General features: G+C 43.3%; 1 protein-coding gene across 2 annotated transcripts in view; it reads left to right on the top strand.

The window, feature by feature from the left end:
• The window catches only part of llgl1 (LLGL scribble cell polarity complex component 1), a 47,155-nt gene that overhangs the window by 12,573 nt on the left and 16,670 nt on the right, over positions 1-17,912 (top strand). For both annotated transcript variants that reach the window (XM_072676335.1, XM_072676334.1), the window contains exons 3-9: positions 9,356-9,437; positions 9,571-9,701; positions 10,279-10,422; positions 14,378-14,540; positions 15,568-15,703; positions 17,363-17,417; positions 17,536-17,690. In XM_072676335.1, the coding sequence (XP_072532436.1) occupies positions 9,356-9,437; positions 9,571-9,701; positions 10,279-10,422; positions 14,378-14,540; positions 15,568-15,703; positions 17,363-17,417; positions 17,536-17,690 (866 nt within the window). The remainder of the gene's footprint in view (positions 1-9,355; positions 9,438-9,570; positions 9,702-10,278; positions 10,423-14,377; positions 14,541-15,567; positions 15,704-17,362; positions 17,418-17,535; positions 17,691-17,912) is intronic.

The following is a 17,912-nucleotide window of genomic DNA, read 5'->3' as shown; positions in this document are numbered from 1 at the left end:
ACTGGGAGCTGTGGCCTCCTTGGGGGTCAATGACCTGTAGTCTGTACTGGCTGCATCCTGGAGCACTTTTGGTAGGTACTGACCACCTGAAACGCACCTGCTGGATGCTCTGGCCGAGTCCCCTAGCAGTCACATTTTGGCCCTAGTTAAAGTGACTTGCCCATTTTTTCCTGCTTCTGTGCCATTAGCTTCTGCTTCTGGTTCCTCCCAGAGTCTTCATGTTGGTATATCCTTTTTAACAAATGCACAGGTGTAACCAGGGCTCAAACCAAAGGCCTCAAACCCAGAGTAGATTGTACAGTAAATGTTTGACCAGTGTTTTATTGCCCAGGTGGGTCCTGTTAGATTGACTGCTTAGTCACTAGAGCTTTGAGTTTTGGCAAGAACCTGGCAATGCGATGCATATTCACGATACTCAGCTACGGTTAAATGAGTTACAGGTGGGATGGGTGCCATTTTCTAGGTTTTGCTGCCCAAATCAAGAAATAGAAGCTGAAATTCTGATTGGCTTCCTTCAGTCTATGGCAAAACCAATTGATTTCAGGGAGGACCATAAATATCGGCCATATTGATGACCATATATGCCCAGTACTTGGGTTTAAAACCTCCTCCTAGTCTAAAACCTCCTAGTCTATTAGCAGCATTTGCATTAGATTAATCCAGGCCTGTATTAGCTGACTTGACTCCCTTCAGGGGCTAAGCCGGAGTACATTTCAGCAGCTTGTGGGATAAGCTCCCTGGCACGCTGATACAGCTGTGTGCATGGGAATTTTTCCTGAGCGTACCAGTCATCTGCTTTCCGTGCACTGCAGTGGATATCCGTCGTTACCCACCGTCAGCAGCACAGCAGATCAGTGCAGTTTGTAAACCGGCGTGCGTCCGTATGGGTGGGCGGTGCTGCAAAATCCAAAACCTTTGTCTGGACAGAAGCGAAGGCCTATCAAAACTTTGGGCCCAGCAGGACGCCGTGTGAAGGGCCGATGCTCTCGTGTTTCATGGAGGACTCTGTTCTCACGTTGTGCTGCGCTCTCTTCTGATTGAATGCAGCTGAGGAAACAGCCATGCAGACTCCCTCATTATGTTTCCTCTCCCTCTCCTCCCCCTTCTGTGTTTGCTTAGTCCTCGTTTCTTCAATTGTGCTGCTCTGGGATGCTTAAATATCCAGCGTCTTTAAAAACCTTGGCCTCTCTTATTCCCCTGCTCCTTTGCCCATACTTTTCTCTTTTGCTCACACATGCAGTCGCTTTCTCTTTCTCTCTCGCGCTGTCTTTCACTCACTCACCCTCTGTGTCTCTGTGGAAGCATCAGTCACAAGTCATTAGTATTCTGATGCAAGCCTCTTGGACACACACAGGGAGCTTAAAATCGACCCCCCCCCCATGGTAGTCCACTTCTCAGCCCCTGTTGGACTCTCCAGGTTTTTGAATGCACTCTGTGGGCCTTTGGAAATTCGAGGAGCTCTAGCACCGTGAGGAAGCCTCATTGAATTGTCTTTTATGCTTATTGGTGCCTATTTAAAAGCTGCTGTGTAATTGTGAACAGTAAAAGGGTCGTTTTGAAGAATTACAATACAGGGAAAGTCGGCTTGTCTAAGCTGCTGAAGCTTTCATTATATAAGGTCCTTTTTTTGTGGCTTTACGTTAAAGGCCATGATCATGTGAGCTGAAACTCAATGTGGTGTCCTCTATTGTGGCATGGACTTGCCAGCCCGCTCTGTTGGTAACCGATACATTCCCTTTGTTTGCTCTCTCAAACTGAAGAGGCAGAGATATTTACTGAAGCAAAGTTCAGTAGCAGTCCAGGGACTACCTGCTGCTTGTGTGATGGCTAATGGCTTGTTCGTGGTGTTTTATGGGTGATTCTGCAATGTTTGGCTCTTTAAAAGTAAAGATTTAATTATGACCAAGACTGCGCTTATATAGATGTCTATATTTCTTTTATATTTAATGCAGAAATCCTGGTGAATCCAAAGAGCTCTCTGCTGAAGTCTTATGGCCATATTGACTAAAAAGCTTTAAAAAGATTAGCAGGTGCCTGTGATGTTTGTGTCTGTTAGCTGGTGAGGTGGAGCTGGGAACCCGGCACTTTCCTCGGAGTGTGTCTGCTGGCTGGCGATGCTGCGTTTGTGACTGTTCGAAAGGAGGTGATGGCTGGCTTTGTGCGTATTGGAGATGTGTTGAGTCCTTACCCTCGTTAGTGCCAGAGAGAGCAGTGATTGGTGTGGCGCAGTAGAGAACACCACTACCGCACAGCATGTGGGAGACCGGGGTTCGATTCCTGGTCTGGGTGGTCTACATTGGCCCAATTCTGTAATGCAAGTAACTGGTGTGTTAATTGGCTTAAACCAAATTGGCAAAAAGGGGAAAAATTCAATAAATATTTGAGAGGTTAGTTTGCATTTAACTCATTTCTTTTACAGTTCATTTAATACATGAATGAAATAATAATTCGGTCTTTGTATCCGTAGTTATGACAAACAAGTGTTACCTTTAAAAAAATTAATAAATAAAATTAAAAATTCTTAAAGAATTCATAGATCCTTAAAGAAGTCAGACCATTGATAGTAATGGGCTGTTGCGAATGGTAGCAATAATCTATTGTTTTAAAAATGTGTTTTTTACTAATTTAAAAGTCTATTTTGCTTTAATAAACTGACCACTGTCCATTTCCACTGAGTTTGGGAGAAGGCAGAAGTAGCAAAGTTTGTTAATCATTTTATATTGATAATTACGTCATGTGTATAAATGCATACAAATAGTTGGTTAAACATTTATATAAAGAAATATTTTAATGGGAATCATTACTGGGATTTTTTTTGTAATGCAATAAATAGTATATTTAATAGCTAAGCTATTTATGTTCTAATAGGGTTTCTCTATTTGAAGAATCATTCTTGTACAAACTGACATTGAAAGACGTTTTTGGAAACCTTGTTGAAAAACCAATGCTTTTCTTCATATCACATATTTTGGTACAGGACTAGCCGATACAGACGACCTAGGGTGTCCCATACTATAGCATATTATATTTTGCTGAGTGTTCTGGGAGTGCTTGAGTAAGTAAATGTCCAGCATTGTTGAGTGCATGAGGAGAGGAGATGACTACCGTGGCCTTTAGGCAGTGTGAGAGAAGCCAGAGGGGCCCTGGAAAGGTGGTCTGATTTAGGGCCTGCCTTTGGCTTATCAAATTGCTTGGCTTTGAGAATGGGGGAGGAGCCATGATCAAAGACCCACAGATTAGATAAATCTATATTAGTCCTCACATGCACTTGTTGCCTAGAAGTATAGAAGTATGTGCACATGTTCAGCATAGAACCACTTGTTGTTTACATGAATCTGAATTCCAGTGAGTTGGAGTGGACACAAGTGGGCACCTTTCCCAATTTTTGAATGTCGAAGATATTCATTTACTTCATATTTACATATACCTTCACCAGGCACTTTATTTTTAGAGGAACACTATACAGGACATGGCCTCCTGCTCTTAAAACTGCATCAGATCTTGGTGGCATGAATTCCAGAAGATTCTGGTTCATGTTGATGTTGTTCTTGCAGATTTTCCAGCAGCACACTCATGATGAGAGCCTCTACCACATCCCCAATGTGTTCTATTGGGTTCAGATCTGATAATGAGGATCTATTGTTTTGTTGGCATGAGGCATCTTGCTTGAAGCAGCCGTAAGAAGATGGGTCAATTGTGGCCAAAAAGGGATTTGCATGGTTAGCAACTGTACTACAATCCCCACACCATTATTACCACCACCTGCACCAGCCTGGACTGCTCACACAAGGCAGGTTTGGCACGTGGATTCTGTGCATGCTGTTAACACCAAATTCTGACACTACCTTCTGTAAGCCTCCGCAGTACCTTGGCTTCATCAGACCAGACTAGATTTCTGGCGAGACTGCCTGTGCTGAGCCACTGCAGCCTCAGCTTTCTGTTCTTGGCTGACAGAAGTGCAACCAGACATGGTCTTCTACTGTTGCAGCCCATCCTGCTCAAGGTTGGACGTGTTGCTGTGCATTCTGAGATGCTTCTGCTCACCACAAAACCGTGACGTCAGCTCCAGTTAGTCTGGCTGTTCTTAGTTGAACCCCTTTCATCAGGTGTTGCCATCTGCAGAACTGCCGCTCACTGGATGCGTGTTCTTTATTGCACCATTCTGAATGATCTCTAGAGACTGTTGAGCTGAACATCCCAGCAGGTCAACCATTATAGAAATAATCACTCTGGAATCAACAATCATGCTGTGCCCAATATAGTAGAGTTTTTTTTTTTTTGGTATTGTCACAAAGCAGCTTTACATAATCAGTAATTAGTAAAAAGACAAGAAATCAACAACATAAGGAGACCTGAAACTCCTTCAGCTGGAGGAAGAAAACTTGGGAGGAACCAAGACTCACAAAGGGGGACCTGACCCATCCTCCTCTGATCAGAACTATTTATTAATTAATAAGTCACCAAACTATCTATGCTGTTGAACTGCTTGGGTGTGCAACATATTCTTAATCATAATATAATAATCATGCTGTAGTATAACTTAATATAGTCATGACAGTTATGGTCAGAGTAATGAGAGTAATGATGGTTACAAGTGGTAATATTAATAATGATAGTTAAGAGTCTGTTTAGGTTTTAACATGGTCATTAGGCAGGTAGCAGTGGAGAAAAGGATGGAGATCATTCATTTGTCCCCATTTTGATGGTTGATGTGAACATTGAACCTGAAGCTGCATGGTTTAATGCACTGCACTGCTGTCAGCCGATTGGCTTATTAGATAATTGCATGACTGCGTTCTAGTGTTCCTAATGAAGTGCCCATTAAGTGTATCTTAGTTTGTTGAACTGGTCCCATGTGTGGGAAGTAAAGTAAAGCTGTGTAAAGGTAAAACGGTCAGCTTTACAGACGTTTGGTCAGTTGCATATGCTAATAATTGTGGATTGTTTTAGGTGTATATTTACACTACCAGTCAAAAGTGTACACAGCCCTATTTAAAAGATGTGGAGCTGGATTCCAGATGTTCGAATAACAATGAAGACATCAAAGCTGTAAACCAACATGTTGACTTGTACAGTGACCAAAAAAGTGTCCAAAGAATGAAAACATTTTTTTCTTCTTTTTTTTTTTTCTTTTTTTTTCTTTTTTTTTTTCTTCTCTTCATTCGTCACACACTCTTCTCTCCCGTGCCTTAGTGCAAGTTTACACACTCCTGGCGTTCTCTCAAGCAGCTTCATAAGGAGCCTCCAGGGATTGTTCGTCCAGCAGACTTGATGCCATATGTTTCCTATATGCAGCTCATGCTGAAGGCTTGTTGCCTGCCTGGAAACCCTTTGGCGGAGGAGGTTTTTAATCAACATTCACTTCTTCGCTACTTATGTTTGTCCTAGAAACAAACAGTAAGCACTTGGGCGTAGTGGTAGTTTACATCACAACCATGCTTCTTGCTGTAAGTGAGAAGAATCGCGATTAATTAAGGAATCCGTTTTATAAGTTGTGACCAAGTGCACGCACTGCCCATCAGTTGGGCTCAAAAATCTGGCAATCTCACTATCCACTGGGTCATAGCCCTTCATGTTCACTGACTATTGCCAAGTGTTACATTTGTTCATCATGGAGATTACAATCTGAATGTGTTTCTCATGAACGTCTGGATTTTTATAAATGGTCTGGGGATTTTGCTAGTTTTTGGGTGGCCTGGAGACGCAAAAACTCAAACTTAATTATTCTTAGCCTTTATCATATTACCTTGCCCTGTCTGGGGAATTTGAGGTCTGTTTTGAGTCTTGGGGGGGCCTGCTGATGGAAACCATAGCACTGTAGCTGTTAAAGTGAGCGGAGGTCTTCAGCACTCCTCAGAAGAAGCTTGTCCAGGAGCTTATATAGGTCAAAGCGTATCTGTCTGAGAGTAACCGGGGAAACTGTTGACTGAGCACAGGAAATCCTTTACTTAATGTCCTTATTCCGTTTCACCAAACGAACCAAAAAGATGCATTTTTGCATGAATTGCATCTGTTTACATCCTTTTCCATGTATTTACATCAGTTTTACCCTAAAACAATGCATTTCAGGGGGCTGTCAGCAGGGTTAAAGGATGAGATTTGAAGGACTGTGTAATTCTCTCCAAGCTGATTGTGGGGGAGTTTTAGGGGGGGTGGGGAAGGAATCGGTGTCTCTCAAAAAGCTGAGACCTTTCTGTTAATGATTAATGAGCTGTGGAGCAATCAGACCTTTTCTGAAAGCTTCATCCAGCTGCTCCTAACCCCTCCTCCACCACCACCACCACCTCCTGCTCTTGTGTTTTAATCCCCACACACCCAATGCATTCCAGCACTGGGGCCCAGCACATTGTGCTGTATGGGCCCCCCCCTTCTCCAGCTCCCCACACGTCCTCTTCACGTTCCTCACGCCGTCAGCCTGCCCCACCCTAACTCCCAACACTCTTTAACCTATCTCTCTGATGAATGATGTAACACAAACTGACTGTGCAGGAGGAGCGGGGGGAAAAGGGAAGTTTAACTTTGTGACGCTTTATTTTTGTCACCAGACGGCCGTGCGCTGCTGCCGCAGAGGATGCACGTTGGCTCCGCTCCAGCTGAAACAAACAGTAGGAGAATAGAATATGAATACGCACTCAGACTGCGAGCCAATTTTGGCTGTGTTTTGGTTTTGACAACCAGCGTCCTGGCCTTCATCTCAAATCTCTGCCGGGAGGAGTGCGCTGTGCATCGATTGCTATCTTGTTCATTTCAGCCTGTTTTTGGATTTATCGCTGGAGCAGAGATGATTGCTTGAAAATGGTGTAAATGAATCTTTGTGGCCTGTCAGTCTGTATCTGTTTATGTATTAGCATGCAATAATAATAGTATGTGTTCTGATTAACTTTAATGAAACACTGGCCCTCCTGTTTCTACCAGATAATGATTTTTTTCCCCCTTAATATTTATACTTAGTTTTAGCTTTAAACATTTTTTTAGAATGAATATGGGCTGATTTTTATTCCAGATTTGCCTTAATTTTATATTAATCCGCATTTATATGTAGAAACATATAGTTTTGAGTAGTAAATAAAATGGCTAAACTTGCTTTGCAGACACTGTGACCCTCCTGGCTCCTGGGCTCCTGTCACCACCACTGTAATACTGAAAGTCTGCCAATTTCTCTGCAGTGCACCCCTTTCCAAAGTTTTCACTTCAGTGAACGTAATCTGCAGAACTTTACACCACTCTCTGGACCTCCCCTTCAACTCCTTGTAATGTTTGTGCAAAGGCAGCAGAACATCTTTGGCTGAGAGTGCGCCTCTGCAAATGACACGGGCGCATGCCTGTGTCCCCATGTGACATAATAGTCGTGCTGCCATGGCAGCAGCAGGAAGCGGCGGGTGGAAGCGGCTCTACTGAGTGGCCGGCATGGAGAGCGGTGGGGTTGTGTAAGCTGTTAGAGCCCAGTGCCTCTCATTGTGTTGAGTGCAGGGTGGCAGGACTGACGTGCAGCTTCTGTTGTTCAGGCTGCAGCACAGGCTGCCCTTTGTTCTGGGTTCAGCTCTCGGTCCTGAATGGGTTGCTCCATGCTGTAGAGGCATTACGCCACGCCTGCATCTGTCTTCACTCTTTACGCTCATCCAGATGTGAGCCTCCCCTCCTCTCTCCTTCCTCTTTAATATGAGCAGAAATCTGCAAGAGGGAATCTAGCAGCCTGAAGCTTCAGATATTTGTGTGTGCTGTGCAGTTTCTACATGTGACACTCAAGACTTTTGCTTTGTCATGTAACGTGTCAGTTTTTCTCTTTTGTGTGAACTACAGGACTTGCACAATGGTCCAGGCCTCAAATGAGGACGTCTTGCCATCTGCAAGGGTTTGCATTGTTTTACATGGAGCATGAGACAGATTTGACCTAGATATCCACTCCTTTGTTAATGGGAGGAGGGGAACTAGGCAGATTTGTAATGAGAAGCAGACTACAATGGCCATTTTTCCTCCCCCGTTCTGTTCCAGCCACACTGAGCAGGGTTGAAGATTTGTAAAGATTTTTGTAGGACTGTCAAATTCTAGAGATGTATTTCTGCAATAGGAAGAAGAAGCTGTAAAGAGAATTCTGTATATTTCAGTGTTTTATAGAAAATCCACTAAAAACATAAATTGTCTGTAAGCTGTTGCGGCCACAGCAACTGAACAGCAGCTGTGCTCAAAACAGCAACTTTTTGGAGCATTTCTGTTGATCCAATCTAAAGAACATCGTCCAGATTCACAGCAAGTACAGGTTTGCTTGCGGTATGTGATGAGTATCTCAGCTCTAATTAAGTCACTGTACTTTTTGTCCTCAGACTAGAAATGCCCAAATTGCGGCCTGCGGGCCCAAGTTGGCCCGAGAGAATGTTTCATTTGGCCGGTCTTAGTTACTCTAACCCCACCCACATGCTCAATCTGACACAAACATCACTGTCACCCCCCCCCCCCCCCACCCCCTCCTGTCTATGAATTACAATAGAAATGCTCTAAAATAACCTGAATACAATCTTTTTACATAGACTTCCATTGAAAGTGAAGAACGTGATACAGGGGCTTTGGGTGATATTCACATACTGTATACAGCTGTATAAAGTTTGGACAGCCCTGGTATATTTTAACAGAGGTTTCTGGTCATTTGTTTAATTTAACATGATGTGGGGGGACAAAGTAGAAAAATGTGCTGAAATTTGCATCAAACTGCCATATTCAGGTTGGGAATCCCTGTAGATTTTAACTTGTTGATTCAGATATTTACATCATTACATCATTAATATTGTTATTGCTTTTTTTAACTTCTATTATTTGTTTTGTATATAGTGGTAATTTATCTACGAGTGTCTTGCTATCCATTTTCTGCTGTGATGCTGAGAATTTCCCCACTGTGGGACTAATAAAGGATTCTTATCTTTTAGAGTAATTCAGTTTAAAAAGCATTATATAATAGTTTTTGACCCTTGGCTCACCATAGAAATTGCAATTTGGCCACTCAGGAGGGAGAAGTGGGCGTCTCTTTTCTAGACAAAAACAAATGCTGCTCCATTTCTGTTCTGTCTGTTTACTCAGCTTTGCTGCTTGACACCATGGAAATTAGGGTGGGGTTTTATAACTGTACTGCAAATTAAGAAATCTTTGGGTTTTCTCTGTACTGAAATTATACATGCCAAATCAAAGAGTGCTTTTTTGGAGGGGGTGATTCTTTCTTTCCTTGTCTTCTAATATCAACAATCTATTAATTAGATGGCTGGAAGTATGTCCATGTTTTTTTTTTTTATTATTTTTTTTTTGTGTGTGTGTGTGGAGCTGGAGAGTGTTACTCATACTAGGCACAGCTCCTTGACTACACACCCAGATATGGCTTTCCTGGAGTGGAGTTCACTGGACTTCATAAAGACACTGCGACGGTCACACAGCTGCACTTCCTTCATGGGCAGGTAAACCATTTCCTATTTCACCATAAATTCAAGGCTGGACTTTCTTGCGTATGACCGTGGTTAAAATAAAGTAATGGTTATGGAGGGCCTTTCTGGCGAGTGTGATGCTCAGTCTCTCTGTTTCTAATCACAGGGGAGGATTCTGTCTCTGTTGGATGATAACACTCTGCACCTGTGGGAAATTGGGCAGAGAGAGACGGGCTCCCACCTGGAGGAGGTGCGCAGCTTCACCATTCCCGGCAGGTCCGGCATTGAAAGCACAAGGTGATTCCTCCACTCAGCCTCTGCTGGCGTTTTCAGGGACTTGCCCTGAAATGTGCAAATGCACACACGGTTGTCTTGTCACTTTAGAGATGCCAAGAATTGAACCCTCTGGAGCAAAAAAAACATGAACCTATTGGCACCATGCTGCCTAATGCCAGGCGTGGGCTAGAGGGGTATAAAAAAAAAGCCCCCAGCATTGAGCTGTGGAGCAGTGGAAGAACTGTTCTCTGGAATGATGGGCGGGGCTCCATCCAATACTTTTAGCATGAGGTGGGGTGGTGACTGTTCTACATTCTGACCTCACTAATGCTCCTGTTGCTGGATGTAAGCAAATCTTCACAGCAATGCTCCCAAATCTAGTAGACAGAACGATAAATGCAGGGTTTTTTGCTGATGGCTTGGTTTTTACTTTCCTGTTGTAGGAATGTGTATGTGTGTTTCTGATGAATGGGGCAGTTTTGCCCAATCACTTCTGTGCGAGTATGCGCTCTGACTAACGTTGAGTCACTGTCAGGATCTGCTTGGTCAGGAGTGTCTGGAATTGCCTTCTGTTTACATCACTTTCCCCCCCTTACAGTGCAACGCGAGTGACCGTTCTCCTGCCGAAACTCAGCTGTGACCTCCTGGCTGTGGGCACTGAAGGCGGTGGAGTCCACTTCTTAGAGCTGCCATCTTTTACTCTTCTGGACAAGTCCCTGTTTCAAGATGAGATCATGCAGAGGTGAATAAGTGGTCTGTTTGTTGCTCTTTTTTTTTTTTTTTTTTTTTTTTTTTTTTTTTTTTTTTGGTCTGTGCTTTTCTAGCTTTACTGCTCGCTATTGTTCCCATCACTACTGCTCAACCCAAAGTACTTTTAAAATATTTTTTTATTTATTGGGTCTAAAAACTAAAGTTTCTTTTAGGTTTTTTATTTATTTATTTTTACCTCAGTGATTGATTGGTATGCAAGCACTTCAAACCATACAATTAACTCCCCATTTTCTTTAGAATATTGTTGTGATTTAAGTAAAAAAAAATTAAAAAGTTGGCTTATGCTGGCGGGAGAACAAATTAACTAAATAATTAAAAATAATAAAATTGGATAAGAGCGTCTGCTAAATGCCTTAAATGTAAACGTAACTGGCTAGAAGAATCTTAGAATATCTTGGTGTAGTTTTGAGAACTGTAGTCTTGAACATGACGAAGCTCAGACACAGAAGCTTTAGTAGAGAAAACGTTTAAACAGCATTTAACAGATGAATGGATGGGTGGGAATGAGGGGTATGAGATTGAATCCATATTTCAGCATAAATAAAGTGTAATCTATCCTCTGAGCTCAACAGTTGCGACGGCTTGTTTACTTTGCTAAATAAAGCCACTAATGCATCACTAGGCTCTAAAAACAGGAAGGCGTTTGGGCCAAACTTATAATTATATAATTTGCCTTAAAAAAGGGTTAACCGGTTAAAGTTTGCAGACTAAGCACATGCATTAACACATTAGCATTGACCGGACTAATATATAATATCATATAAAATTGTGTAGAAATGAACATGGGTACAAGGCACCTAAAACCTGATTGTTGAGGTGCTGAAGTGGCTGAGTATATGTTCTCACTGGTGGGTTTGTTCACTGTACTGTGCAATAACGGTAAAGTGTGTTTAATCTTTATTGTAAGAAAATGCAATGTTAAAATATAGAAATTAGGCTCTTATTTAAATGTTTGAAAAAATAAAATTAATTTTGTTTGGGGAATGTGGGTGTGGGGTTTTTTTTTTTTTTTTTTTTTTTTTTTTTTTTGTGTGGGAGTCTGTAGCCTATTCTCCCTCAGCCCTGCTGGTGGGTGGATGCATTCCACTGCCTGTGAGCTTACCTCATAAAACAAGCATTTGGGGACTCCCTCCTGACCAAGAGTTCTCTGCTCTGCTCTGAGGGTAATGAACTCTCAGTGCTCTATTGTTTACCTCCTCATGCCCTCCTCCATTGACCCTGTGGTTTGGGGGTAAGTCTCATGCTGATCTGGGACACTTTTGAACTAGGGAGGACTTTCAGCAGCCTTCTTTGGTTGGGACAGTTTCCCTACTCTTGTGTCCAGCTGTGTCTGTCCATTACAGGCCTTGGATAGACCCAGCCTCTGCACAGCCTTCCTGTCCCATGGCCAAGTTCTTCGCTACCTAGTCCTAATTTCTTTGATTTACCTTAACTAAGCTAGTAATACGGTTCTGTAGTACTAGCATTTGTTACTTTTTTCGTTGCCTTTATGGGAATTTGACGTTTGAGTTATGAGAAACGGCCCACTTGGCCAGATGGCTGCAGTGAGGCCTATTAAAAGGCAGAAAATCACACCTCTGTCTCTCACCCCACTGTTGAAGAAGCTGTTTAAGTTGAAATAAATTACAGCTTTCCCAGAGCCTCATCCCTCTTATAGCCTGGTTGTCTTGGTGTGAACTTCATGTTCCTGTAGGAAACGACCATGAACTGCTCATTAAGTGAGCGCAATTTGGGCTAATGGGCGGCCTGTCTAAGCCTCTGCTAATAAGTACGTGTCAGCCAGGAAACTACAGAACAAAATGCTTTTGTACCAACTGCCAAATCCCCTGAGCCCCAGTGGAAGAGGCATTTGAGGCAGAGCCTGCGAGCTTCATATGCACGTCGTTGGGAGGCAGCAGGATGCCAGAATCCCTAAAAATACTCAGAGACTCTGTTAAAAACAATGCCCAGCATTGTGGTCAGATGTTTCTGTCTTTTAATCCTTGAGAGACTGTCTTAAGTCAGGCATCAGCAGGTTTCCAATTTTGTAGTCACAAGAATGCAAGAGTCCAGTCATCAATTTAGTTGTGTTCTTGCAAAACACACAACTGTGAGAATTAGAACTTTAGCTCCTTCAGCTCCAGTAAGAGTTTATCTCCTCAGTAAAACACTCATATCAGAATAAACACTAACATTCATACAGAAAGTGGAGGTGGTTCTCCATCACTGTGTTCATCATTAGAACATCTCCAAAGTTCTCCTCATGGAGTCTAGTATTATTTAGAGTTCTCCTCAGATCAACACCTGGGTTGGTAAATCGGGGCTTAATGATGGTAAATCAGGTGAGCCGCCGGGGGGGGGGGGGTGTCCAGGAGAAACCTGGAGGAACCAAGCTCTGTTCTTCAGACTAGCTCACAAGATCTCACTACATTCTTTCAAATTCTTTTTAGTATAACTCTATGCTCCAAAGCTATACTGACTTTTATTCTAGCTCCAAACCCTAAAGCTCCCACAACACTAACCTTACCTCAATCCGGTCACTCTCACAACCACAACTCTTGGGTCTGTTCTAAACCTAAGCCTACCTCCAACCCCCTTTTTATATATAGTTTTATAACCAATTCTTTTTTTGTTTCATTTTTTTTCCCCCTTTTCTCCCAATGTGGTGCTGCCAGTTACCCTTCCCGTCCATAACTCCCCTTAGCACTAGCAATGCTCCCGACACTAAGCCAAACCAAACTGTTGCCGATGTAGCACCACTGGGCACCTGACATGCTCTGAGGAAAGCACCGGGTCCCCAGCTCCACCATGCCAGCTAACAAGACGCCTGTGTCTACCAACATGCTTTAAGAGTGATTAGATCTGCTCACCTGCACAGCGCCTCGAATTGTGCTCTCTCGAACTCTGGTTGCTGATGGCAAAGCAGCATGACTCGAGATTTGATCTGACTTACTGCTGCAGTACAACAGACTGCTGAGCCAGTTTTACAGCTTGAAACGTGAAGCTGACTTTGATCTGTCTTAAACATTCATGAGGATTTCTGTGCCTTAAATGTGTTGTTGTTGTTTGTCTGACATCGTATCTGTTTTTTGCCCTGGCTGATCTCAAGCCACTAGAACTGCACTCCAGTCCCTCTTTTTAGTGTTTCTCTCCCTTTCGTCTCGCCCCGTCATGGGTGCATCTCGTCCTGAGCGTGTGGGTGTACCATGCACATTCCACTACTTGAAACCATGCCACGAGCGTAGAGGAATTCCATACTGTGGCTTTTGATTGGTGGTCACTGGTCAGGGTTTTAAACAGTAGTGTTTAAGTATTAAATTCATGTCCTTGTGCAACGTCGCTTTGTCTAGAAACCCGCAAATCTTTTTGTTTAATTTAATTGTAGGTTGTCCTACTCTCTTCAGACGCTTGAAGCATGCATCAGTGTAATTGCTACCAAATGTTGTTGGAAGTGTTGTTCACAGTGCCTGAACTAACAATACACACGCGAACATGGTTCTTGGGCGCTCTTAGGTTTGTATCGCGGCACCCTTGCCTCAGTGTTGCATCTTACCAGAGAGTGCACGGCAGAATATGTGAATGAAGCATTGCTTTGATGCCGGGAGCACGTTGTAAGCTCAGCGGAGTGATTCAGGAGATGTGGGGGACGGCCGGACGGAGGGAGGGAAGTGGTCGTCTGCGTGCTTTGATCTTCCCAGGCAGGAGCACAGCTCAGCAACACTGCACTACAAAGAAATTGCAACTTTGCCAAACACGCCGCTCTCTGGATCAAGTTGTTTTTCATTTGTCACTTTTCCTCTCGTTTGAAGTGCACACTGTTGCCTCAGGCATTGTGGGAGTTTGGGCCCTTTGGTGAAATGCAGAGGTTCAGGGTTCACAGAAATGAGCACATCAGATCTTCTGCTGTAGTGAAATGCATGCAGATCTCCTACTGTTCTGTTCTCCAGTGTTCCAGAGGAGTACAAATGTGGGAAGTCTCTGGGGCCGGTGGAGTCCCTGCAGGAACATCCTCAGTACCCTGACAAGATCCTAATTGGCTACAGCAGAGGCCTGGTGGTTCTCTGGGATCTCCAGAGTCGACGCGTGGACAACTACTTCCTGGGAAAGCAGGTTAGTGTGTGTCAGATTTATTTTTATTTATTTATTTCTCCACTCCACTCCACTGCTGCATTCTCTTCACTGGCTTCCTGTAGCTGCTGCCCGCATCAGATTCAAAACCCTGACGCTGGCCTACAAAGCCAAGAACGGACCAGCCCCTCTATACTTGATGGCAATGGTCAAAAGCCGATCCGCACCTAGAGCCCTTTGAGCTTCAAGTACGGCTCGGCTCGACCCGCCATCCCTCAAAATCCGCGGAAGACGAGTGTCCAGGCTTTTTTCTGTCCTGCCAAAGTGGTGGAACGAGCTTCCCCTGGGTGTCCGAACGGCCGAGTCACTCGCTGTCTTCAAACGCAGACTGGAGACCCTCCTCTTCTGAGAGTACTTGGCTGAATAGCAGAGTACTATGGTCACCTTATTGACTTGTGTTTAGTAGAGTCTAAGCTTAAAGGTATCTTTGAACTATTAGTCTATTCTAACTAGCTGAGGTTTTCTTGGGTAAATAGCAAAGCACTTTGTAAGTCGCTCTGGATAAGAGCGTCTGCTAAATGCCGTAAATGTATTTAAATAAAATAAATATATATTAAAGTGTGTGTGTGTGTGTGTGTGTGTGTGTGTGTGTGTGTGTGTGTGTGTGTGTGTGTAAAATATGGTTACCTTTCTGGCTGCATTCCTATTAGTTTTGTTTAAAATATTTATTAAATACCATGAAGTCACTATGCATTCTATTTATTTTTGTTTTTAGTTATTTATCCCTCTATTTATTTATATAAAAATGCTTCTAATTTGTACACTTTTTTCACTGCTAGTTTTTATTTTGGTAATGGTTGCTTCTTATAGAATAATGACGTGTGTGTGTGTGTGGTGGGCCACAGCCTTTTCAGCACCAGCAGTCAGAGTGTGATTCAAATCTTCAATTAAAAATAGCTCTAAACATTACGTAGTGTGGCTTTCAACAGTTTTAAGTCTCCATAACTTGTGTTGTCATGGGCAGTTCATGTCACGTTCTAATGACTTTCTGTGTGTGTTAATTCTGCAGCAGCTGGAGAGTTTGGTCTGGGAACGGTCGGGGAACAGCTTCGTCAGTTCCCACAGTGATGGCGGGTACATGGTGTGGTCTGTTAGTAGCAGCACCCCCTGCACCCATGAACCAGTCACCTCCACTATAACATACGGTAAGTCAGGGCTGTTACTTCTGTGCAGTGGCCACAACTCTCAATGTACCGTAAATATGTCCAGACAGATATTAAATATCCAGGGCTTTCTCGTTTGTTTTGTGGATTGAGTGGATTTCTTCCCTGCCTGTCCAGAGAGCCTGAGAACTGTCTGACATGGGGAATTTGTGTGCAATGTGCTGTAAAGAGCGTGATTAGTGTATGATGACTCTTACAGATGCTAATAGTTTTAAGAACTTCTGCTGGACTTCAGCCAAAGAGGAGGTTCTGCAGGGTTCTGTTCTGTGTAAGCAGTTAACACACCTGATTCCAGCTCATGAAGCTGGCAGGGCTTGTACAGATTAAGTGTTCAGCTGCTAGGTTGGGTCAAAGAACTACAGCCACAGCAGTGTTTTTGTAAGCTACGTCCAAGCAAATCACACACACTGCTAAACACAGGTCTGGGTAGTTGGCTAGCAAACTGCACATTATAATATTACAGTGTAGTTTGTCATTCTTCCTTTCGTAGCAGGATCACAAACTTCAGCTCAGCCAGCCAAACAAAATAATCAGATCAACTAGCAAAGCAAGTTTGGCATCAGTTTTTAAGCCTTGTGGGTTTCTCCAGTGCTGAAGACTCTTCTCACTTGCTCAGTACAGTACTTTCTGGATGTCTTCATTTTTCTGGACTGTTCATTTTCTTAAGGGAGATGAATGGGAGTTGTACACCAGACGGTAGGGGGAAAAATTAGGTGCCCATGAGCCTTTGGCTGGTTCACAGATTCTCCTTTCTTGGATCTCTTTTGGGAGGTACAGATGACTGCATAACGGGGGGGGATATTCTAAGATGTTCTGACCCAGTCATCTCATCATTACAGTTTGGCCCTAGTTAAAGTGGCTCAATCTTTTCCTGCTTTTAACACATCGCCTGCAGGAACTGACCGTTCCCTTGTTGTTGACTAGATTCACCCCTTGACAGATGCCACAGTAGATGAAGATAATCAACGTTTTTCACTTAACCTGTGCTAATGTTCTGGCTGAACTGTGTATATCAGGGTGATGAATACCCTTACTGCTTTGTTCTTGTACAGCTGTAATGCTGATGTTTTTGTCGGTTTAATTGACTGTAACGGTGTGTAAGAGGGCGGGTCACTCACGAAATGTTTGTCTAGCTCACACAACATCTGGAAATGTAGTTGTATACCACAGATTTTTGTGAATACTGCCTTTTTATTGGCTTGTAAAGTTGTTCTGCAGACTTATTAAAAGTTTATCCTTTTTTTTTTTTTAATCAGCTGATGGGTTAACACATGTTTCATAGCTGTTTTCCTGATAAATATCCACTCTTGGGATGATGTAGAGCAAAGCTTGCCAAAGTGTGTGTGTGGGGGGGGGGGGGGCTCACCAAAGTATTATTCAGAAGTCTAAACCCTCACCCTACCCCCATTTTATGCAGCTTTTGCATTTTCTTTATTTGTATTTTTTCATTTATTTTTATAGATGCTCTTAGTTATAGTAAAGTAAAGGTCTAGTCCTCACCTTTTTGTTTTAGATTTTAATTTTAGTCTTTTTGGCCTATTGCCAACCACATACATTGACAATTTTGTCCCCCAAAACAAAACCCTGACTATCTGTCTGTAGAGCTGCATTAACGCCTGCTCCTTTCTCTCTTCTCTTCAGGTCCGTTTCCCTGCAAAGCCGTGAACAAAATCTTATGGAGGACCACAGAGTCGGGGTCTGTGTCAGCACTGGGCAGCAGTGGGTGAAAAGTGAAAGCCTCTGATCGTGCATGTTTTAGCTATGCCTCTTTGACTCAGGGGGATATCCTCTCCTGCACTGTGTTTTCACTGCAGAGCTCCATTGGTGCTGTTCAGCGGCGGCATGCCCCGAGCCAGCTACGGAGACAGACACTGTTTAACAATACTGCAGGACAGCCAGCACGTTACCCTCGACTTCACCTCGCGAGTCATCGACTTTTTCACCGTCCACTGCACAGACAGAGACAAGGGTGAGTGGCCCGAGAGTTGGCTGCAGTAGACTGTCAGCGAAACGTTTACATTTAATGAAAACAGAAGCTTGTTCAAATAACGGGGAGAAAATTGGCTTGGCAGTCGATTGCCTCTCTTGTTTTTTCAGAGGACTCTGAGAGTTAAATTTATCTATACCTATCTGTCTGTTGGAAGGTTACTTAAGGGGGCTGGAGGAGTGGGGTGGGGTGGGGTTCCAAAAA

The sequence above is a fragment of the Salminus brasiliensis genome, chromosome 3 (assembly GCF_030463535.1).
Source record: "Salminus brasiliensis chromosome 3, fSalBra1.hap2, whole genome shotgun sequence".
NCBI lineage: Eukaryota > Metazoa > Chordata > Actinopteri > Characiformes > Bryconidae > Salminus > Salminus brasiliensis.
The sequence above is the reverse complement of the archived record's forward strand: the minus strand, read 5'-3'. Positions and strand labels throughout refer to the sequence as shown.